Source organism: Entelurus aequoreus, linkage group LG12, assembly GCF_033978785.1.
Source record: "Entelurus aequoreus isolate RoL-2023_Sb linkage group LG12, RoL_Eaeq_v1.1, whole genome shotgun sequence".
In the NCBI taxonomy this organism is placed as follows: domain Eukaryota; kingdom Metazoa; phylum Chordata; class Actinopteri; order Syngnathiformes; family Syngnathidae; genus Entelurus; species Entelurus aequoreus.
Window position 1 is genome coordinate 9,190,315 of NC_084742.1, and position 26,183 is coordinate 9,216,497.

Consider the following 26,183-nt stretch of genomic DNA (forward strand, 5'->3'; position numbering starts at 1 on the left):
CGACGTATTAATTTCACAGACGCATCACAGCGTTCACTTCCTTCAACAACAACAACAACAATACTACATACAATACAATTATGTAAATATTACGTATATATGTTATATTTTATATCACTATATTTAGTCTATTTATACCTGCATTGTCCTTTCCATCCTTACACTTTCCATCATTGTAACTGAGCTACTGTGTGGAACAATTTCCTTTGTGGATCATTAAAGCTTGTCTACTAATCATGGCAGACAACAAAGACTACTTTGGGACAAACGATGAGCCAAAAAAATATATTTTTGAGCCTGATTATAAGGAGGATCCAGATCCAAACAAATAAACAGATCCAGCTTTAGTGAAACACTAAACATCATGTAGCAGTATTGCTGAGTGCTAAACCAAATAAAACAGTCACTTACAATAATGGGATGCCGACTGATGGGATGTTTATATCTTCCAGCTTAGATGAAGAATAATCATTATCCTTTCATGTCTTTCTTGCCATATCTGGTATAAATCGGATGTTAAACTTGACCAACTTCTCGGTTTATGGCCACAACCTTCTACTATCCAGGTGAGAGGCATGATTTATAATCTAGATATAACTTTCACCGGCTCAGAGGTGATGCAGCAGCTCACCGGCTCAGTATGTCAATATAGCAGCATAAGCTAGTCAGCGTTCTGTGTCTGCGTTATCACTTATAATAACAATATCACTAATACTTGGTTGATATTCATGTCACAAGGCGTATTGTTGGCAGTTTTTGGATGTTTTTTAAAGTGTTTTATGGGCGGAATAGTCTACTCTCATTAGCTGCATTGTTAGCCACCTCGTATATGCCGTATTTTACGACTTAGAGTGCATAAAAAAGAAAAACATATGTGTTCTTGTCCTATATAAGGATTGTGAACAATAGGCAAGATTCCCCCCCAAAAGTGCAGTTTTCCTTTAAGGTTTTCAAAGGAAGGACTTACTTGTTTTCGCAGTACTGGCCGTAGTGGCTGTGACCACATTCACAGGTGTATCCGTGGGAGGAGCTGGGCTTGCGAGCGCAGGTGGAAACGTACTCACACGGGTTGAGCTGACAAGCGTCGACGCACTCCTTACCGAAATAACCTTCCAGATAAAAAAAGGGTAAGGTGTCTTTAACTTGTCTCGGAAATGCATAAGTCAGGGGTGTCAAAGTCAAGGCCCGGGGGCCACACTGGCCCACCACATCATTTTAGGATGTGAAAGCCTGGAAATTATATATATATATATATATATATATATATATATATATATATATATATATATATATATATATATATATATATATATATATATATATATATATATATATATATATATATATATACACTACCGTTCAAAAGTTTGGGGTCACATTGAAATGTCCTTATTTTTGAAGGAAAAGTACTGTACTTTTCAATGAGGATAACTTTAAACTAGTCTTAACTTTAAAGAAATACACTCTATACCAGGGGTCACCAACCTTTTTGAAACCAAGAGCTACTTCTTGGGTACTGATTAATGCGAAGGGCTACCAGTTAGATACACACTTAAATAAATTGCCAGAAGTAGCCAATTTGCTCAATTTACCTTTAACTCTGTTATTATTAATAATTAATGATATTTATCTTTGTGGAAACACTGATCATCTTAATGATTTCTCACAATAAATATATATAGAAACAGATAAATATCAATATGCAACACTTTATTTTTATATTTTCTCTAAGTGCACATTTTTCAAATTGAACATTTTCAAATGATCACTTCTAAGACAGTCTTGTGAAATCACAATATCCCATTTTAACTAGCTAGCCACTAACATTTTTTAACAAATCATGAATTACTTTGCACCATGTTTGTACAAATAATAACTCATGTAAAATACAAAAGTAAACTCTCAAATTTTTAAATCATGTCACACTTTGAACTGGACACCAAATCTGTTATCTGTTTCTTTGTCAGTTAGTGGGAAGCCTGGCATTGCATGCTGTTAACTAGTGTGTTGTACTCTGGTGTGTAACTTGACACTGCAACTCTGAGTGAGTCTTGCAGATGTGCATCAGTGAGGTGTGTTCTGTGTGTGTTCTTGATGAAGTTCATGTCAGAAAAGGCTGATTCACAAAGATAAGATTTTTCCTCATTGTTTGTGGAACCTTCTTAATCTTTTGGACATATTTTCACAGCAATCTGGCCTTAAGCTTAATTATGATAAATGTAAAATGTTAAGGATCGGAAATCTAAAGGGAACGTCCTTTCGAATGGAATGCAAAGTGCCTGTTTTGTGGACAGATGGACCAGTTAACATACTTGGTGTTGTTGTCCCAGAAAATCTGGAAGATCTAGGCTCAGTAAATTATGATAATTGACTAAGAAAGCTGGACAAAATTATGCAATTATGGAAAGGGAAATCCCTAACCTTGTATGGTAAAATGTCTATTGCCAACTCATTAATTATTCCTCAATTTATTTATTTGGTTTTGTCATTACCAGCTCCATCACAAAACTTTTTTAAGATTTATGAGCGGAGGGTCTTCGATTTTGTCTGGAACGGCAAACCAGAAAAGATTAAAAGAAAGGTTTTGTACAAAGAGTATGAATATGGGGGCCTGAAACTTCTCAACCTTGAAGCTATGTGCCTGTCTTTAAAAGCATCAATTGTTCCAAAGATGTATTTAAACATTGAGTGGTACACAAATGTCCTGTTGGACAAAAAACATGTACTGTATCAAAAGAAATTGTATCCTTTTTTACAAGTGATCCCCTCCCAGAGAGTCTGCTGGGAAACATGGCGGGGTTCATAAAGGAAACAATCCACTCATAGTGGTGTTTTCAATTTTATGTGCCAGAAAAAAGAGACGATATTTTGCAGCAGTTGATATGGATGAACTCTAATATTGTAAAAGATAGAAAGCCTTTCTTTTGGAAAAATATGTTTGAAAGAGGAATCATTTTTGTCAATGATATTATCAATGAGAATGGTAAAATTATGAAGTATGATGAATTTAGAGCTATGTATGGATATGCTTGCTCAAGCTTTTCATTTTATCAACTAACTGGAGTAATTGGGAAAAGATGGAAACAAATAATTAATTATGGAACTACTAAATTATTAGTTTGTAAACCTCTAATAAGAAATTCTAGTTGGCAAAAAGGAACTAAAATAATTAGAAACATATATATTTTTTATTTAATAAAGAAATCTTTGAAGGCTGCCTCATACAACACAAATGGAAAATGGGAGGACTTTTTTGACTGCCCGTTGCCATGGGATGCCATATTCAAACTAATCTATAAAACCACTATCGATGTGCAAAATCCTTATTTTCAAATTAAAATTATTTATAACTTCTTACCCACAGGGAAAATGTTAAAATTATGGAATATGACAGAGTCAGATGATTGCCGATTTTGTTGTCAGGAGCCTGAATCCACCCTGCATTTGTTTTGGTATTGTCATATTGTGTCTTTGTTTTGGGTGGAAGTTGAAAAAATGTGTTTAAGGATTGGTTTTTTTATGAAGCTTGATGTGGTTTCTGTTATTTTAGGAGAGTTCATTGACAATCATGATTTAGTCAATTTAATTATAGTACTCGGTAAAATGTTGATTTTTAAGGCCAAAAACAGATATTCACTTAGTATTACTTTCTTTAAAACATTTATTCAGTATTTTCTAATTTTAGAAAGTTACATGGTTGAAAACGATAATGATGCCAAAAAACATTAAAAAAAAGATGAGAAGGCTTATTTTGAAAGTATAATTATGTTTATAGATTATATGATATCTGTTGTTGTGTTCCCTAATTTGAGTGACCTGGACATAATCTGGACTGTACATAAATGCTTATTTTGAAAATGTAATTTTGTTTATAAATTATATGCAATCTGTTGTGTTCCCTAATTTTTTTCTGTGTACATGAATGAAGGTGTGTGTTGCTGAGTCCGACTTGGACATTATCTGGACTGGGCCTGGTTTAAAAAACCCTTTAAACAAATCTAATTTCATTGATAACCTGGTCTGTTGAAGATAAGGCCCTTTTTTAAAAAATAAAATAAAATAAGATAAATAAATAAAAAACATTTTCTTGGATAAAAAAAGAAAGTAAAACAATATAATAATAATGACATAAAAAATAGTAATTAATGAAAATGTTATTGGACCAGCAGCCTATACAATCATGTGTGCTTCAGGGACTGTGTCCCTTGCAGATGTGTTGTCGATGTTGTGGGAACCAGAATATTGGTAGCAGAAAGAAATAACCCCTTTTGTGTGAGTGGGTGTGGATGAGTGTGCATGGGGGAGGTTGTTTGGGTTGATGCACTGATTGAAAGTGTATCTTGTGTTTTTTCTATGTAGATTTAATTTAAAAAAAAAAAAAAAAAAAAAAAATTTTAAATTTTTTTTTTTTTTTTTTTTTATTTTTTTAGAACAGGCCCGCGGGCGACTCATCTGACCCTTACGGGCGACCTGGTGCCCGCGGGCACCGCGTTGGTGACCCCTGCTCTATACATTGCTAATGTGGTAAATGACTATTCTAGCTGCAAATGTCTGGTTTTTGGTGCAATATCTACATAGGTGTATAGAGGCCCATTTCTAGCAACTATCACTCCAGTGTTCTAATGGTACAATGTGTTTGCTCATTGGCTCAGAAGGCTAATTGATGATTAGAAAACCCTTGTGCAATCATGTTCACACATCTGAAAACAGTTTGGCTCGTTACAGAAGCTACAAAACTGACCTTCCTTTGAGCAGATTGAGTTTCTGGAGCATCACATTTGTGGGGTCAATTAAACGCTCAAAATGGCCAGAAAAAGAGAACTTTCATCTGAAACTCGACAGTCTATTCTTGTTCTTAGAAATGAAGGCTATTCCACAAAATTGTTTGGGTGACCCCAAACTTTTATATATATATATGTGGCCCCTGGGTCAACATTTGGAGGACCCCTGGGTTCGTACCTGGATCGCAGACACAGGTGTGTGTGCTCCAGTCGTCGCTGCAGTGGCTGTTCTCAGGGCAGATGTTGGAGTCGCACGGGTCGGCAAGATCACAGCCGTCCTCCACGCGGATCTTCAGGCCGCGGGCCATGTTGACGTTGGCCACGTTGGTGGACGTCTCACCCATGCGGACGCCCTGACATAGTGGAAGATGTGGGGGGAGCAGGGGAAGGCGAAAAGGAAGTTTGAAATGCGTGACTGTCGACAACAACAAGGCATCCCACTGGGCACCTCCATGTTATTTGCACTAATTAAAGGAACGTTATTGTTTATATTTAGGCTATTTGCATTTCACGCTTAAAATCTCTGTTTGACAAACAACCAGTGAGTATATTTCTACTTTGGCCCTTGGAGGCAAACATTTTGTCCACCTTTGGGCTATACTGTAGCTTGGTTCTATCGATCATCAATAATTATTTGTGTTGAGTATACGTAAATTGTACATGTTATACTTTAAAATCAATTTGAATAGTCTGTGAGGCATATTATATGGCTAAAACCTGGTACATTTGACATTTAGCTTGTTAGCTTCCGTCGCAATGTCCAGTTAGCAAAAACGTTTGTAGGGGAAAGAGCAAGTTATGTGTCAAAAATAGACATTTTTATGGGCGTTTCAATTACTTGCGGGATTTCCGCTTTTTGGAGATGGCCAAAGAAATTTAGCTACTGCTGTCAAGTAAAATGAATACAAACTACATAAGGAGGTTGCCTACAGCCACAGTTGTCAATGTTTTTTGACCCGTGCTAATTGGAGACCCCAGGGGTTAATTGTTTTTTGGAGACCAACATGGACTAGAACAAGGGTGTCAAAGTTGTTTTTATCGAGTGCCACATTGCAATTATAGTTGCCCTGCAGAGGTTACAGTGAATACAATTATTAAATGTTAATGTAAATGTACAATTTTTATTTAATTTTAATTATTAAAATTATAAATGTATAATAGCCTCAGTACACAATTTGTTTTGGCAACTGATTTGGATTATTATATGTTTTACAAACAGATTGATGAATACCTTCTTTTTAAATTGTTAGTCAAGTTGACAAGCAGATATTCAATATTATTTTAATTGCTGATAACTAAAAAATAAATAAAACATGCTTGGAACATTTTGTTACATGGTCAAATAATAAATGTTTCTGTCAAATTTTAATACATTTAGTCAGAAAGTGCTTTATCATTTCCAGCCTTTCACAAACCACATAAATGATTCGGGAGGCCACATAAATTGATGCCGTGGCCCAATGGCCACGTAAAATGATGTGGCGGGCCACATAAAATGATGTGGCGAGCCACATAAAATGATGTGGCGAGCCACATACCCTAAAATGAAGCAAATGGCAACATAAAATTAAACAATGCGACACATAAAATGATGCGCTGGGCCACATGAAATGAAATGACGAGGCACATGAAATTATACAGTGGGACACATAAATTGATTTGGCGGGCAAAATGAAATGAAGCGTTGAGCCACGTAAAATGAAGCGGAAGGCCTCTTAAAACAATTTGCACGCCACATAAAAACAAGTTGTGAGAAATTTCTAATGAAACAGCGGGCCACATAAAATGGTGCGGCAGACCATATAAACTGTTGTGGCAAGTTACAAAAAATATAGAGGCAGTCCACTTAAATGATGCAGCGGGTCGCATAAAATGAAATGGCGAGCCAAATAAAATAAAGCGGCAAGCCAAATAAAACTATGTGGCGAGCCAAATAAAATAATCTGGCAAACCAAATAAAATTATGTGGAGACCTACGCCAAATGAAGTGGCAGACCACATAAACTGATGCTGTGGCCTAAGGGCTACATAAAATGATGTGGTGGGCCACGAATAAATGGAGCGGCCGGCCATGTAAAACCATGTGGCGGGCCACATAAAATGATGCAGCGAGCCATGTAAAATGATGCAGGGGGCCGCATAAAATGAAATGGCGAACCAAATAAAATAAAGCGGCAAGCCAAATAAAACTATGTGGCGAGCCAAATAAAGTAAAGCGGCAAACCAATAAAATTATGTGGAGACCTACGTCAAATGAAGTGGCAGACCACATAAACTGATGCTGTGGCCTAAGGGCTACATAAAATGATGTGGTGGGCCACGAATAAATGGAGCGGCCGGCCATGTAAAACCATGCGGCGGGCCATGTAAAACCATGTGGCGGGCCACATAAAATGATGCAGCGAGCCACGTAAAATGATGCAGCGGTCGAAGGGCCACATAAAATGAAGCAGCAGGCTACTTAAAATAATGTAGCAGGCCACTTAAAGTGATGCAGCGGCCTTAAGGCTGGATTATTTGATGTGGTGGGGCATATCAAATTATCCGGCAGGCCACTTAGAACAATGTTGCAGGCCACATAAAATGATACAGCGGCCCAAGGGCCACACTAATTGATGTGATGGGCCATATAAAACAAGTTGCGAGAAATTTCAAATGAAACAGCGGGCCACATAAAATGGTGCGGCAGACCATATAAACTGCTGTGGCAAGTTACAAAAAATATAGAGTCAGGCCACGTAAAATGATGCAGCGGGCCGCATAAAATGAAATGGCGAGCCAAATAAAATAAAGCGGCAAGCCAAATAAAACTATGTGGCGAGCCAAATAAAGTAAAGCGGCAAACCAATAAAATTATGTGGAGACCTACGTCAAATGAAGTGGCAGACCACATAAACTGATGCTGTGGCCTAAGGGCTACATAAAATGATGTGGTGGGCCACGAATAAATGGAGCGGCCGGCCATGTAAAACCATGCGGCGGGCCATGTAAAACCATGTGGCGGGCCACATAAAATGATGCAGCGGTCGAAGGGCCACATAAAATGAAGCAGCAGGCTACTTAAAATAATGTAGCAGGCCACTTAAAGTGATGCAGCGGCCTTAAGGCTGGATTATTTGATGTGGTGGGGCATATAAAATTATCCGGCAGGCCACTTACAACAATGTTGCAGGCCACATAAAATGATACAGCGGCCCAAGGGCCACACTAATTGATGTGATGGGCCATATAAAACGAGGTGGCGGGCCACATAAAAAGATGCAGCGGTCGAAAGGCCACATAAAGGTGATGGGTCAAATGCAGAGAATAATTTCGCCACACCTAGTGTGTGGGTGTGACAATCATTGGTACTTTCACTTTAACTTTAAAATGAAGCAGCAGGCTACTTAAAATAACGTGGCAGGCCGCATAAAATGATGCAGCGAATCAAGGGCCACACTAATTGATGTGTTGGGCCATATAAAATGACGTGGTGGGCCATAAAAAATTATGTGGCGGGCCATATAAAATGGCGTGGCAGGCTACATACAGTAAAATGAAGCAATGGCCAAATAAAATGAAATGGCAGGCCACCAAAAATGTTGCGGCGGGTCACTTAAAATTATGTGTCAGGCCACTAAAAATGAATTGGCAGGCCAACTTTTAAAAAGTCAGTGGGCCACATAATATTGGTACGGCGGGCCACATAAAATGATGCATGTACAAACAGTACTGACCTGTATGCACCCAACAAATCCTTTCCTGACATGATTGCTCTCTGCAGGCAAACCCCCAACATGAAGAGTTTGCAGCTTCAACCCCGGGAGGTCATTGCCGATCACCACCGACTTCTGTGAGGAAACAGAACAGTTCAATCGTGCACACGCTGACACACAAGGAAAAAAAACGGATTTCATTCCAAGTACCTGGTACATGCCGTAGTCTAGGGATACGGCAGCCATGTATTTGATGGCCTTGCCCTCTTTTACGCTTCTCAGCTCCACCAGCAGGTGATGCCACTCCCCGTCGTTGACCCGAACTTGCGAAAAGCTCAGGGACGCCACCATTTGTTGGCGTAGTAACACCTCCATACGAACCTGTTGCTCGCTCACCTGAGCGAAGAGAAAAACGATTCGCCATCACGAGTTAATGCCGGGTACGGCGCGTGGCTCACCATGAGGTTTATGGTGGAGGAGGGGCCGGCGTTGGCTTGCATCAAGGTGCCTGCAGGCTGCCGAGTCCGGAACATGAGACCCATGTACCAGGGAACCGCGATGGTGACGTCCGGCTCGCTCCAGGAAATAAGAGCCTTGCCGTCGAAGAACTGAGGTGACGGCATCACTGAACAAGACACAGGAAATGTTAGGAAAGAATGTTTGCTTGAGAGTAAACGACGGCGTAAAAATGCTGCGGTTGACTGCATCTCTTGTGACTGTGCAGTGAGTCACACAGAGTCAAGGAGGCCCCCCCTAATCCCAACATCATCTCACAAACACACCACTTCCTGGAAGTTCTACAACACACATACACACACACACACACACACACACACACACACACACACACACACACACACACACACACACACACACACACACTCACACTCACACTCACACACACACACACACACACCTAGCGCATGTAAACACACTCATGCACTCTGATAGTTTGAGCAGATGCATGCACGTTTGCATTGGACACACCCTTACAAAGGAGACATGCTTGGACAAAAAAGATTAATAATAATTGGAGAGATGATAGTAATAACACATGATTAATAATAATGAACTTACTAGGAGATTATCAAATGCTTTAATTGCATCATATTGAACTGTCAAGGCCGCCTCAGGCTAAATTGGAGCTCTCCGCAGATTTTAGTTCTTTATTTCAATTTTTATTTATTTATGTGAAACAATTTTTATACTTTTTTTTAATAACAAAAAAAACTTGAATTTAATTTAATTAATTTGAATTTAATTAGATTTTAGCTTTTTAGTTGGACTTTTTTTTATTTATGTGAAACAATTTTTATACTTTCTTAAAAATAATTATAAAAAACTTGAATTTAATTTGATTAGCGGTGTGATTTTTGTTTTTTATTTGGAATTTTTTATATTTATATGAAATAATTTTTATACTTTTTTTTAATAATAGAAAATACTTTAATTTAGTTTCATTAATTTGATTTTAGTTTGATTAGTTTTTTAATTTGACTTTTTTTTATTGTGTGAAACAATTTTTATACTTAAAAAAAAAACTAAAAAAAACAAACTTGAATTTAATTTGATTAGGGGTGTGATTTTAGTTTTTTATTTGGACTTTTTTTTATTTATATGAAACAATTTTTATACTTTTTTTAATAAAAAAAACTTGAATTTAATTTGATTAGGGGTGTGATTTTAGTTTTTTATTTGACCTTTTTTTTTAATTTGTATGAAATAATTTTTATACTTTTTTTTAATAATAGAAAATACTTGATTTTAATTTCATAAATTTGATTTTAATTTGATTAGTTTTTTGATTGGACTTTTTTTTATTATGTGAAACAATTTTTATACTTTTTTTAATAATTATAAAAAAAACTTGATGTTAATTTGATTAGGGGTGTGATTTTAGTTTTTTATTTGGACTTTTTTTTATTTATATGAAACAATTTTTATACTTTTTTTTAATTAAAACAAACTTGAATTTAATTTGACTCGGAGTGATTTTAGTTTTTTATTTGGACTTTTTTTTTATTTATGTGAAAACTTTTTATAATTGTTTTTTTATTAACAAAATAACAAAAAAAACTTGAATTTAATTTGATTAGAAGTGTGAATCTTTGAGCACCTAATAATTCGATCAGATTTTAAAAACTATTTAAAAACAGGTCAGAACAGCTACTTCTGGTTGCATGGAGATGGCCTAAAAACATATTTAAAAAAATGTATTCCTACGAAAAAAGAAAAATGTCAACGTTTTTTTAATCAATTTTTTTGCAAAAATATGAATCGATTTAGAATCGAGATGAATAAGACTTGTGAAAAAAAGTGATTCTGTTTTTTTGTGCACCCCTAATGTTTTGTACTAAAAACTAATTATTAAGAAAATAATGTTCAAAAATTATAATTTTTCTGCGCAAAAATAACAATTTAATTCTCAAAACATAAATGTATAAATCTTTAAAATGTAATTTAAAATGTCATATAAGGTCATTCATTATTAGACATTTTACATGCGCTTCTTCACACAAAACGAGCATACCCCATTAAGCACACCACTGTGACAGAAATGTAAAGAAAGCATTGAAAATACTAACAACTACAACATTTTAAACAACATCTGTTTATTTTTTTAACACTTAAAAATATAAACCGGCTCTGACCTTGTTCGCAGTTTTTGCCACCGTAACCAGTTGGGCAGTCGCAGCTGTATGTGTTCCACTTGCTAACACACACTCCTCCATTCTGACACACACTCGGCGTGCAGAAGTTTCTCTTTGCTGGACACCCTAAACAGGATAAAAAACATTTATTTAATGTGCTAGCTTGATGCTAATATACATTGGCTTTGCTATTGACATGCTACTGATTTGCATCAGCGATTTTACTCCAAATGTGTTAGTGAAAGCTGAGATGAACGTTAGTATCAAAGAGCTGGTGTGTAATAATTACAACACTGTTGCAAAAACTTATTTCCAAAAGATTTTGCACGGCTTTTTGAATGTGCAAGTTTAAAAAAAAAGGCGATGCGTCATCTAACCGGCTGCGGTTCCGTTGTTGGCGATGAAGCTGGCCATGTCGACGGGCCTGCCGTCGATGCTCAGGTTCCTCATGCAACCCACAAAGTGTCGGTTTCGGACAGGGAAGTCTTCGGGCAGGTTGGGGACGCCACCCAGCAACAGCGGCCCGGTCAAGTCGAGCGACCTGAAGGTGGAAAATAGAGAATTGGTAAATGTGCACGCGTACGATTTCCAAGACGCGGCAAAGTGAGGTGAACCCATCCACACAAGAGAGGCTTTGTCACAAGGCTCAGAGTCAGTTTGGTCAAAGTGGGTCACATAAGGAGAAACATAACTTTTTATTTATTTTGATGCAATTTTTTTAATTAAAGTAAATCAATTTAATTTTTCAATTTTTTTCCACTTTTAAAATTAAATGTGATATAACGTACAAGGAAGTACTTAACCCCTGAATTCACCAGTTAAAAAAATTGCGTTCTGAGGTCATTTGACTTGAGACGTGATGTCACATCCCAACATAAATACCACAATAATATTATGCCGACATTCTTGTTTTATGTGTCCTCTGTGACCTGTGCAACAAGTTTGCCAAAGAATGTTAGCCTCATTAAGTTCTGACTTTCTCCGCCCATCCGTACACGGTAATTAACTGTGTAAACTCTTCTTGCTCTGCTCCCCAAAAAACAAACCATGAAGTCTGAAAAGTGCTCCTGCGTTTTTACTACGTTGTCTCCTCAAACGTCGTATCGATCAATTTTTTTTTTTTTCATAGCTTTTCGACTAAGTTGAGCATGTGACCGTGTTAGAACAGTCACTTTTAGAGCAAACATTGATCCGCAATCAGAGAAGAAGGTGAGCTATACACTCTCTGAAACATTCAGATACAGTAAACCCTTGTTTAACTTTCTTAATTGGTTCCGGGGCTGGCAGTGGTCAATTCATTTCTGCAGAGTAGCACATTTTAAATTATAAACTGAATATTTCAGAGCATAAAAACCTGTTTACAACCTTGTAAATATGTTTTTTTTTTGGCAATATTAACACTAATCCAATACAGTAATCCTGCCTGGGGCTGAGCCAATCAGTGGCCATAATACTGAACAGCGCCCTCCGATTGGTTTGGTCTGATCTCGTGAACAACCTTACTGTACTTAGGTATGGGTATCGAATCCGGTACTTTTTTGGCACAGACCCAATCACATAAAATCCAACCGTGCCATTTTTCCGTACCTGGGTTTGTGCGTGACGTCACGCCCGGTTGCCGACTCGGCTCTTTGCACTTTGGCCCTTGGCGATCACTCCAGCAGCACTGAGAGCGGGCTCAGCCAAACTAACTCTAGATCAGGGGTGTCCAAACTTTTGACTTGGGGGCCGCATTGGGCGAAAAAAATGTGGTCGAGGGCCGACAGCCAACTGCATGTAACTATATATATAGCCTAAACATATACATATACATACATATTTATATAGCCTATATATACATATACATATATATATATATATGTATATATGGCAGCACGATGGCAGAGGGGTTAGTGCGTCTGCCTCACAATACGAAGGTCCTGAGTAGTCGTGAGTTCAATCCCGGCCTCTGCATCTTTCTGTGTGGAGTTTGCACGTCCTCTCCGTGACTGCGTGGGTTCCCTCCGGGTACTCCGGCTTCCTCCCACATCCAAAGACATGCACCTGGGGATAGGTTGATTGGCAACACTAAATTGGCCCTAGTGTGTGAATGTGAGTGTGAATGTTGTCTGTCTATCTGTGTTGGCCCTGCGATGAGGTAGCGACTTGTCCAGGGTGTACCCCGCCTTCCGCCCGATTGTAGCTGAGATAGGCACTGAGATGGTGCACTTCTTACGCAACACTTGAGCCTTAGTTTTGTTTATAGCTTTGCATGCAGTTAAAGTTGTTTTTGTTCACCTTCGGTGGACTGTTGGAAAGAAGACCTTTTGGCAAATAAACCTATTTTTTGAGAAACTTAAGTTGTAGTCGGAAGTGCGTATGAAAGTGCACCGCCTGTCCTGGCTCAGCCCACGGCCTTTGGTTTAGAACCTGGGAAAGTTTGGTAAGGACGATACATCAAATATAGTTTTAAAAACAGTTGACACATATAATGTTTTTTTTAACCTTTTCAGAAAAATCCCATGCGCAAATATGAAACTAAACAATGACATCATTAAAAACCCGTAATAGCAACCCTAACCCAACTAAACAATGTACTTGTTGAATGTTTTACTTCTTTTGTCCAGTCTGCGTTCCCTGGGCGGCACACGAGTAGTTCCCAATCTGCTTCCCGAAGCGTATCGCCATGGAGATGTCGCAGTCGTCCACGGCAACCACAGCCACCTTCTCCCCGGAGGGTCCATGCGGGATCCCCAGGCGCCCGATGTTAGGCTAAAAATAGAAATAAAGGGTTAAGTTACTTTTTTGGGGGGGTATTTGAACACCAAAATGAGTCACATTTGTCGCCTGACTGAGTGTTAATGCGGTGGAATTGAGTTAACATTTATAAGGCTTGATTTCAACCGATGTTTCCTTTTCGAGGGGGGAACTTGGCACTACACAAACAACACTGAGCTGACTTTAGCCCCCTCAAAGTAGAAGTGCGCTCGCTTTTCTTTGGCTTACGGCGACAAAAAGGCCCTTTGTCCGGTCAGCTTAAAGCACAAACTGGGCTAATACCGACATCAAGGCTCAGCTAAATGTTGATCGGCGAAAATGTTGATCAGCTTAGAAAATTTGGCTGACAAATCACTTTTTTTTTTTTAGGCGATATCAAACCTGGAAAGTTTATCGGAATTCAACAATGCTTCCTCTAATTAACGAGCGCATATTCTTGAAATGAAACCGCGGAGCCAGGGTTTTTGTTTCATTCTGGCCCGACGCGCGGGAGGAAGAAGAAGAGCTAAAAAGGCAGGACAAAGTGTGTCTCCTACATAAGTAGGATTAGAGTAATGAGATACAGGCGGGGCCACACACAAAAGAGGAAGGGAAAAAAGAGGCAATGATATGGAAAAGAAAAAAAGACAAAGGCTATCTGACAAGTTTCCAAGTCCCCGGAGTTTGTTTGTACACAGGAAAAAAAACACAAAAAACAAAGATATTGAGCTCTTTTCCCCATTTTTCCTCGCTGTGATTGACTTCCGGAGGGGAAATGAAGACAAGTGAGAGGGGAAAGTGGAAGAAAAGAGGTGTGGCCTCAGTGACCACCTGCAGACCAACATGCCGTGTCAGCGATTAGGATCTCAGCATCCCTCATGAAGAGCACTCAAGCAAGCAGAGGAGGAGATAAAGAGGAGTGAGGAGGAACGCAACACCACCAACTAAAAAAATATATTAAATTGTACTTACTTTTTTAAAATTAATTTTGTGTAGTTTTTTTTATGGTTTTAATATATTGCTTAATTTTGTATAATTATATTACATTTAATACAATGTATTTACGTATAGACTATATCAGGGGTCGGCAACCCAAAATGTTGAAAGAGCCATATTGGAGCAAAAATACAAAAACAAATCTGTCTGGAGCTTCAAAAAATTAAAAGCCATATTACATATAGACAGTGTGTCATGAGATATAAATTGAATTAAGAGGACTTAAAGGAAACTAAATGACCTCAAATATACCTACAAATGAGGCATAATGATGCAATATGTACATATAGCTAGCCTAAATAGCATGTTAGCATCGATTAGCTTGCAGTCATGCAGTGACCAAATATGTCTGATTAGTACTCCACACAAGTCAATAACATCTACAAAACTCACCTTTGTGCATTCACGCACAACGTTGAAAGTTTGGTGGACAAAATGAGACAGAAAAAGAAGTGGCATAAAACACGTTCTAGAAAGTCGGGGAAAGTTACATATGTAAACAAACTACGGTGAGTTCAAGGACAGCCAAAATTAATAGGACAAAACGGCGCTCGCCAAATACTCGAATCAGTGAAGCATGTTTAATATAAACAGTGTACTTTATAACAATTAGGGAGGTTTGTGTCATGTTTTTCCTTCTACAAAAACCGTATGAACACAAAAAATATATATTTTTTCCCCTCATCTTTTTCCATTTTTCATACATTTTTGAAAAAGCTCCAGAGAGCCACTAGGGCGGCGCTAAAGAGCCGCATGCGGCTCTAGAGCCGCGGGTTGCCGACCCCCGGACTATAATAATACACATGCACTAGATGAGGCACACCTGCCTTAACTCAAATACAGTGCAAGAGCTGTAATAGTAAAGACTTTAATAATTATGAGTTTTCTTACCTATTGGTTACTGTTTTTGGAATCAAACCATTGAGGCATGGCGCAGATATTTATTAAACAATCTTGCCTTTCTTCATACTTCTGAGGAACGAGCCGTTTAGAATTTGGCCAACTTGTGACGTCCGCAGATTATCCATATATGGTATAAATTTACCCTTTGCAATAAACTCCTTTATTTGACAAAATATTTTTAAAAAAACTTATATATTAAATATTAATATTTATATAATTTTGGAAAAAATGTTTTCTCCATCGTCTTCATGTAGATCTCTCGCGTATCTATGCTCCCCCATCAAAGTTAATGGAAAAAAATAAAAAATAAATAAAAAATAAAAAAAAGGAAATGGATGCTCAGCTTCAACGCTGTTTAATACACTGTGACGAATAAGAAGAAAGTCGCTAAAGTAGCTGATTCTGAACAAAAGCTGAACACATTGTAGCACATATTAAGTCAACAAAATGTAAACAAAAAAATACACATTTGATCTTTTTTGGGGGCGGGGGGGTTAGGGGTTAGTGTAAACTGCAGTCTTAGAGCAATCGCCACTGGAGTCTAACGCCATCCAAGGACATTAAAATTATATTCAAACGGCAGACATTTGCCCATTAGAATATGGAGAAGCTGCTGATGGTGTGTTTGACAGAGAAGCAGCTGAAAGGAGATACCGTAGAAATCCACTGAATGACATTATTGTTGCATTACTTCATAAAACTACTACTAGTTGTTGGTACTATATATTGTTGTGTTGTTGTTATACAATATTTATTATCTAAAGGTTTGTTTTTATTTTTAAAATGTGACAATTGTGCTGTTTTTGCAGGGGGCAAGCACCAATGAAGTTGATTTGTATTGACATTGATTTGACAAGTGTTTTAAGTTAAGCACTCTATCACAGGACCAACTGAGCTTGTAAGTTGAGGTGCGATTGTACTATAAAACATAATGAATTATATTCTAAAAATATATATATATATGAATGGAAAAATGAAAAAATAAATGAATACAATTTGAAAAAAAATAAAAAATATAATACAAATGAAATCTAACATCTTTTTAAAGCACATTTATGCTTAGAGAAGGGCCACAGTGAGAGTTTGAGACCTTTTTGTGACCCCGCTTCAAGGGGCCCCGTGGGACTCCCTGACTGATTAGGGGCAGGTGAAGATTCCCTCTCTCTAAGGAGCCGTCTCCGGGGGCAACAGGCTCGTCACAACCATGGCAACGCACTTGATCCCCGCTGCGAGCCACGATGACGAGTGGCTGGCCGAATGAACCCAAAAGCAGTACAAGCCGAGATGACGTCAGAACCCACACTCACCTCACATACACACACACTTTGACATCTATGTCATCATCAAGCGTCCTGCCAGAGACAAGGTGACACCGGCGCCCGAGGCGATGATTCGAGAACAAACTTGCAACACGGATTAAGCTTATTGCAAAACATCCAAGATCGTTAGTCGCAGCTGTCGTGAGCGGCACAGACGTTGAGATGGAGTGGCTGGTGATGGGGAAGGATGTGAGTGCAAGTGTGTTTGTTGACCGAGCGAGTGTGTTTGCGCGCGAGGAAGGAAGCAGCAGGCCGAGCTGCAGACGGCCACCCGCCGCATTTTTGATAATAAAGGAAAAAGGCAGCGCAGACTTTTATTTGATTTGGGCTCGGCTGAGGAAATGCCATTGTTTGGTTGACACTTGGGAGAAACACACACTTTATGTTTTAAGTGTGTGTGTGTGTGCGTGTGTGTGTGCGTGCGTGCGTGTGTGTGGCAAGGCTAGCACACCAACGCAAATTATTTCTGGCACTTTATACTTGTTGTAAATTCAACATTCACATAATTATTTACACACAAAATTATTATATATATATTTTTAAACTATATTTTATATTATAAAGGTAAGTATTTGTATATTTTGTAGTGATTAATTAAAGTATTTATTCTTACATATTATTTCATATTTCATTTAGGATTGTGGTATATTTTTAAATATTTTTGAAGAACTACAATACATTACCTTATCACATATATTGTACATGTTGTAATGATTAATTAAAGTACTTTTTCATAAAAAATATTTCATATTTCATTTAGGATTTTAATCATTTCTAAAATATTTTTAAAGAGCAAAAATACATCACCTTATTACATATATTTTACATTCGAAGAAATATTTGTTACACATTTTTATTAATTAAATACATAAAAATATAATGATTCATTAAATTACTTTTGCATACATATTATTTAAAATTTAATGTAGAATTTTAATCATTTCTAAAATATTTCTTAAAGAGCAAAAATACATTACCTTATCACATACATTTTAAGAAATATTTATTATTAATTTTCATTGAATGAATAAATTACTCAGAAAATAGCGTTTTGAGCTGAATTTATATTCTCAAATTTCCCCTCGGGGATTAATAAAGTATTTCTGATTTCTGATTTTTTTATATGTATTATGTTTTATTGAAATAACAATTTTAAATATTTTAAATGACTAAATAATTGACTATACTCTGCACATTATTTCATATTTTATTTAAATGACTAAATGATGATTAATGTTATTTTATACTTTAATAAATAAATTGTACTGAAAATAGTTGTATAATGTTTGTAATTATTGTGTTTTTTAATTTAAAATTTTTTATACACAAGTGTCTCTATTAAATTCATCAATCAAATAGTTTTTGATTTTGTTATTTTATACTTTAATAGATACTTATCCTGTTAAATAAATTGGACTGTTTGTAATTATTGTGTTTTTAAATGTTAAAAATGTAATACACAAGTGTCTCTACTAAATTCATCAATATTGAACGGCTTTGTGCTGAAAACATAGTTTCGTTGTACTTCTGCAATGACAATAAAGTCCTATCCTATCCTATAAAGTCCTATCCTATCCAAATAGTTTTCGATTTTGATTGTACTCTTTAAATATTTTAAAAGATGCAGGTTTTTCATAATGTATATTTAATTTAAAATTTATTGGTCACTTAAGTAGCTTTTTCTAAATATTGTATTACTTTTTTTAGTCTTTATTATTATTACTTTTTGCGCTAGGACAAAATTGTTCAAGTTCTCCTGCCTCATAGAAATCAAAGTGGCAACCAATTTGGCTAAATGTAACCAAATATGGTTCTGTATATTGAAATGTGAGCACTTTTAAAGCATATTTTATTACTTTTACCACACATGAGAACCCTGGTATGCATGTCGTGTTCCCCCAACATTTTCAATCATTTGTCTCCAATGTTTGCAAATGAGCTTTTTGGCACCGCCACACACAGGTTAGCGTGTCACACCTTGAGCGACGTGTTCGCGTTACCTCACCTGCCCTGTGGCTGTGTAAACCTAGAAGTGTGAATAATTCACACGCACAATGGGCTACAATGTCCCGTGTTCAAGCCTATACGTTACCGTCGGTCGCATCAATCCGCCTGTGTAACAGATGGACTGCGGGCGTTGCCGAGAAAAGTAGCAAAACAAATTTTGCGATGACACAAAAATTGAGGTAAAGGTAACTGTATCCGCTCTGGAACAGCTTGGGAAAATTCCTGCTCTGACCTTACAAAGATGGCCGCCTGCCTGTCCAACTACATAAACAAAACCACGATTAAGGCTCTTAAACAACTACTTCAGTGACTTTTTACAAACTATAAGTCATTATATTCCAATCAAGAAGCCATTTAATAATATTTTGAAATGCCCCTAACTAATGCTAACTAACTTAGCATGTCAGCTAGTCTTAGCTGGCATACTCCATACTATTTATAGTGGAATTTCAAACTTGTACAAACTAATACCTAATATGGAACTTCAAGAATGCTATGTCGCAATTACACGTTGACTTAAAAGCTAAGTTATTGCAAAATGGTAGGAATAATTTGTGTTTTAGCTAACTGCAGCTAGCCACATAATTATAGCTTTACACTTATTCACACAAGGGATGCCCATACCTTTTCCACTTAAGGCCACAGACTGACAAATTGTAGGATGCGGGGGCCATTTGGGTAGTGTTCACTTTCAAAACCAGTACAATATATAGATTTTTTTTTCTTCAAAGAACTAGAAAAATACATTTTGGACTGAAAAGCTAACAGTTAGCACGCTAGCCCGATATTGTCATGTAACAAAAAATATGAGCAAAATGAGCTAAAAAACACTAGCCTGCTTACAGTACTATGCTACAAATAGCCTGCTTACAGTGGTATATTATGGTATATTATTTATTGTTTATTTACTGTTACAGAGAACAAGGTAATAGGATAAAATTGCTATGGTATGAGAAGGGGTAGGATTAAATACGCTCAGCTTCTTCCTACTCCTTTTCGGACATGCTGAAATGAAACAACGGGAAATATGTGATGCCTTACATTGTATCGTATGCATGTTCGAAATAAACTGAAACTGAACTGAACTAAACTAAACAGTTAGCATTAGTGAAATACCAAAATATATGACACTGAGTTATACACCTGCTCAATTTGCTAAATAAGCTAAAAACATGCTCAAATGCTAAATGTAATGATAAAAGTCTACCTATCTACGTATCTAACATGCGTCAAGTACCTAAATATATTACTCTGAGGTGTGTAACTGTTTAAAATGCTCTCATGTAGAGATGCCCGATAATATCGGCCTGCTGATATTATGGGCCGATAAATGCTTTAAAATGTAATATCGGAAATTATCGGTATCGTTTTTTTTTTTTATCGGTATCATTTAAAAAAAATTTTTTTATTTATTAAATCAACATAAAAAACACAAGATACACTTACAATTAGTGCACCAACCCAAAAAACCTCCCTCACCCATTTACACTCATTCACACAAAAGGGTTGTTTCTTTCTGTTATTAATATTCTGGTTCCTACATTATATATCAATATATATCAATACAGTCTGCAAGGGATACAGTCCGTAAGCACACATGATTGTGCGTGCTGCTGGTCCACTAATAGTACTAACCTTTAACAGTTAATTTTAATCATTTTCATTAATTACTAGTTTCTATGTAACTGTTTTTATATTGTTTTACTTTCTTTTTTATTTAAGAAAATGTTTTTAATGTATTTATCTTATTTTTTTTTTTTTTTTTTTTTAAAAGGACCTTATCTTCACCGTACCTGCTTGTCCAAATTAGGCATAATAATGTGTTAATTCCACGACTGTATATATCGGTATCGGTTGATATCGGTATCGGTAATTAAGAGTTGGACAATATCGGAATATCGGATATCGGCAAAAAGCCATTATCGGACATCCCTACTCGCATGCGAATGTTAGAATGCATAAAGTACCAAAACATGACTGAGGTGTATACCTACAAAATTAGCAAAAAAAGCTAGCATGCTAATTACAGGCCGATAAAACAATTAGCTATTGGCCGCACTTCGGACACACCCGAGCTAGTCTTTTATGGGCGGAAAACAATGTCGTAGATTAGAAAATCCTTTAGCGCCGCCCCTTCTCGTTATGCCAAAGTCACAAGTCAGTCCGTTTTGGTTATGTCGACAACAGGTCAAGACGAAGTCAGTCAGTATAAAGCAGGGGTCACCAACCTTTTTGAAAGCAAGAGCTACTTCTTGGGTAGTGATTAATGCGAAGGGCTACCAGTTTGATACACACTTAAATAAATTGCCAGAAATAGCCAATTTGCTCAATTTACCTTTAACTCTATGTTATTATTAATAATTAATGATATTTATCATTGTGGAAACACTGATCATCTTAATGATTTCTTACAATAAATATATATAGAAACAGATAAATATCAATATGCAACACTTTATTTTTATATTTTCTCTAAGTGCACATTTTTCAAATTGAACATTTTCAAATGATCACTTCTAAGACAGTCTTGTGAAATCACAATATCCCATTTTAACTAGCTAGCCACTAACATTTTTTAACAAATCATGAATTACTTTGCACCATGTTTGTACAAATTATTCATGTAAAATATAAAAGTCAACTCTCAAATTTTAAATAAATCATGTCACACTTTGAACTGGACACCAAATCTGTTATCTGTTTCTTTGTCAGTTAGTGAAAACCAAGTCTTTAAAATATTTTCTTGGATTTTCAAATTCTATTAGAGTTTTGTCTCTCTTAGAATTAAAAATGTCGAGCAAAGCGAGACCAGCTTGCTAGTAAATAAATAAAATTAAAAAAATAGAGGCAGCTCACTGGTAAGTGCTGCTATTTGAGCTATTTTTAGAACAGGCCAGCGGGCTACTCATCTGGTCCTTACGGGCTACCTGGTGCCCGCGGGCACCTCGTTGGTGACCCCTGGTATAAAGCAATTAAGGATCGTTCCGATCACTGTGGCATAGTAAAACGAGCCTTGATGGGGCTGGAGGAGATAAGATAAGATAAAAAATGTCAATAAAACAAGCAGCGCCACAAAGTCAAGAGACAGCTCGGTCAGTCCAGTAACCGGGAAAGCACACCGGCGACGACAACTACACCGCCCACTACAAAAAAAAAGAGCAGCGCCGGCGGGGACTACAGGCGAGAGGTCAAAGGTTACCTCCTTCTGCGCGAGCTCCAGCCAGGCGGTATAGAGCGGGAGCCGCAGAAGCCCACTGGAGTCCAGCAGACTCCCCCCGTCCTGGTAGAGAGACACACGGCGAGAGAGAGACACCGCATTAGACCAGACTCTCCTCGAAAGACAAGTTTGTCTCTCTTTAGAAGCACCTTGTCCCTTGTCCGCTATGCTAACACACACACACACACACACACACACACACACACACACACACACACACACACACACACACACACACACACACACACACACACACACACACACACACACACACACACACACAAGCCGGTTATCATTTGGAATGGGGACGAAGTTTTTGATCATCACTTGTGGGGACCACCCTTTCTACAGGTTGTGGAGGCACACTGCAAAAACTGAAATCTAAGTTTGATTGATTGATTGATTAAAACTTTCATTAGTAGGTTGCACAGTGAAGTACATATTCCGTACAATTGACCACTAAATGGTAACACCCGAATAAGTTTTTCAACTTGTTTAAGTCGGGGTCCACTTAAATTGATTCATGATACAGATATATACTATTTTCATATTACAGTCATCACACAAGATAATCATCAGAGTATATACAATTAATTGTTTACATTATTTACAATCCGGGGTGTGGGATATGGAGGGGGGGAGGTTAGGATTGGATGGTATCAACACTTCAGTCATCAACAATTGCATCATCAGAGAAAGTTAGTTTAGGGTTGAAGTTGCCTGGAGGGGTTGTTTTAGTGTGGTTTTGAAGGAGGATAGAGATGCCCTTAAATATCTCAAATAAGGGTGATATTTGCTTATTTTCTGTCTGATAAGATAATTCTTCTCACTAAGCAGATTTTATGTTAGAGTGTTTTACTTGTTTTAAGGGTTTTGGTCCTAAATGATCTCAGTAAGATATTACAGCTTGTTGCTGAGATTTTATGACCTATATTGAGTAAAACATGCTTGGAACTAGAATATCAACTGTTGCAAAGCTGTGTCATTAACACTCACAAGTATAAAACTACTTTTTTAAAGTAATAATTTCTTACTTCAAGCATAAAAAAAAAAAAATCATGATGCCGAGCGGCATATCATTATGTCAAGATAATGGCACTAGCATTTACTTATTTAAGAATATTTTTCAACATATTAAGCAAAAAGGTCTATTTTTTTTTTCTACCAAGAAAAGTGCACTTGTTATTAATGAGAATATACTTATTTTAAGGTATTTTTGGGTTCATTGAGGTTAGCTAATTTTACTTGTTTTGGAAAGTGTTGACAAGCCAAATTTTCTTGTTTCTATTGGCAGATAATTTTGCTTAGTTCAAGTAAAATACCCCTAATTTTTGTATTTTTTTTCTTGTTTTTGAACACTGACTTTTTGCAGTGCATAAAAATTTTTAGGTAAAATGGCCACTGCCCAGTTAGCTCATACACGTCTTTAAATCTCTGGATTGATGAAGTAATGTGCTGATCATTCTTACTGGGGACCCCGGGGAAAAAGAGTTAATATGGTTCATGGGGACCAAATTTAAATAATTTTGCATAATTCACACAAATTTGTACGTGACTACTGAGGACCATTTAAAAAAATTTAATATGACATGATCCTCAGAATACAGCACTACAGCTGTCCTCTTATAGGAAGTTTCACCACTTAAGTGTTAAAGCAAATCCTGCATCTTCAATCAATCAATCAATGTTTATTTATATAGCCCTAAATCACAAGTGTCTCAAAGGGCTGTACAAGCCACAACGACATCCTCGGTACAGAGCCCACATACATCTTCTGTGACATTACTGAAAACTGCTATTTAGCAGTAATGAAGTTGTCTGCAACTCCAACTACCATATATGGAAGGATGGAAAATTCTGAATGTGAATCATACTTTAAGGTAATAATGTTTTATAATCATGCTGTATGAAAATGTCATCCTAAGGAACACTAAACCAGATTTAGTTTTTGGAAAAATATATTAGTTTTAGTTTTTATATATTATATTAGTTTTGCTACAGCCCGATGAGGGGGCTGCTGTGCAAATGTCTCACACTCAAACTAACCAGTAAACATGTTTTATGGGCCAAAGCTTAAAAATCACATAGGCATCTTCAGAATGGATCTGACTATCATTTAAAAAGGTTTCCCTTTAGGGCAGTGGTCCCCAACCTTTTTTGCGGACCGGTCAATGCTTAAAAATTTGTCCCAAAATTGTATTTTATTTTATTTATATATATATATACATATATTTTTTGTCATAAAGAAATACAATCATGTGTGCTTATGGACTGCATCCCTGCAGACTGTATTGATCTATATTGCTATATAGTATAATGTATATATTGTGTTTTTTATGTTGATTTAATAAAAATTAAAAAAATTAAAATGCATTTTTTATTTATTTGTTTATTTTTTTAAATTTCTTGTGCGGCCCAGTACCAATCAGTCCACGGTGGTTGGGGACCACTGCTTTTGTCCCCATACCGTCAGAGGTCCCCTAAAGGTGACTGTGTAAACAAAGCGATGTCCCCATTAAGTAAGCATTGCCAGAACACACACACACACACACACACACACACACACACACACACACACACACACACACACACACACACACACACACACACACACACACACACACACACACACACACACACACACACACACACACACACACACACACACACACACACACACACACGGTGTTTATAGTTGTTGCACTACTATTAAAGCAGGAGACGTGGTCAAACCCCAAAAAAGGAATTTGCTTGCCCTTGTGGTCAGTGACGTTACCAAGGAAACCCGAAGTGATGTTCCTCAACTCCTAAATGTAATAAAACTGTAGACAACAATCTTGCAAGCACTTCATGTGTCTCCAATAAACCTTCAACTATCCAAACAATGATAGGAGACGGGCTTACATGATAGGATGCGATGTTAGTCCCCAAGATTTGTGACTAAAATGATTGACTAAAGTGTCAGACTACAATGGCAGACTCGCGCAAGATTTCAGCAAAATGATACACGGGTAAACAAACTGGTGCCATAACTGAAACTGTATATATTGGCAATATTCCCGCCAAAACTGAAGTCTACCAAAATCAAGTCACCAGTGTATGTTACAGCCTTATTCCAAAATGTTTGTCCTTAAAATTCTACACACAATACCCCATCATGTCCATGTGAAAAGGTTTATTTAAAAATTTTTGCCGAATTATTAAAATTAAAAGTTTTAGAAAAAAAAATCACATGTATGTGTTAGTAATTGCTATGAAGTGGAAAAGGGGTAGGATTAAAGGCCTACTGAAATGAATTTTTTTTATTTAAACGGGAATAGCAGATCCATTCTATGTGTCATACTTGATCATTTCGTGATATTGCCATATTTTTGCTGAAAGGATTTAGTAGAGAAAATCGACGATAAAGTTCGCAACTTTTGCTCGCTGATAAAAAAAAGCCTTGCCCGTACCGGAAGTAGCGTGACGTCACAAGCGGTAGTGCTGCTCACAATTCCCCATTGTTTACAATGGAGCGAGAGATATTCGGAGCGAGAAAGCGACGATTACCCCATTAATTTGAGCGAGGATGAAAGATTTGTGGATGAGGAACGTTAGAGTGACGGACTAGAATGCAGTTGAAGACATATCTTTTTTCGCTCTGACCGTAACTTAGGTACAAGCTGGCTCATTGGATTCCACACTCTCTCCTTTTTCTATTGTGGATCACAGATTTGTATTTTAAACCACCTCGGATACTATATCCTCTTGAAAATGAGAGTCGAGAACGCGAAATGGACATTCACAGTGACTTTTATCTCCACGACAATACATCGACGAAGCTCTTTAGCATGAGCTAACGTGATAGCATCTGTCTCCAATGCAGATAGAAACAAAAT

The 26,183-nt window shown here is 37.0% G+C and overlaps 1 protein-coding gene across 6 annotated transcripts in view; it reads right to left on the minus strand.

Annotated features, from left to right (window-relative positions):
• The window catches only part of celsr1a (cadherin EGF LAG seven-pass G-type receptor 1a), a 193,211-nt gene that overhangs the window by 50,029 nt on the left and 116,999 nt on the right, over positions 1-26,183 (minus strand). For all 6 annotated transcript variants that reach the window (XM_062064589.1, XM_062064590.1, XM_062064588.1 and 3 more), the window contains 8 exons: positions 13,721-13,878; positions 11,505-11,668; positions 11,128-11,253; positions 8,935-9,101; positions 8,687-8,872; positions 8,498-8,611; positions 4,960-5,134; positions 968-1,109 (listed from right to left, as the gene is read on the minus strand). In XM_062064589.1, coding sequence (XP_061920573.1) covers positions 968-1,109; positions 4,960-5,134; positions 8,498-8,611; positions 8,687-8,872; positions 8,935-9,101; positions 11,128-11,253; positions 11,505-11,668; positions 13,721-13,878 — 1,232 coding nt within the window. The remainder of the gene's footprint in view (positions 1-967; positions 1,110-4,959; positions 5,135-8,497; positions 8,612-8,686; positions 8,873-8,934; positions 9,102-11,127; positions 11,254-11,504; positions 11,669-13,720; positions 13,879-26,183) is intronic.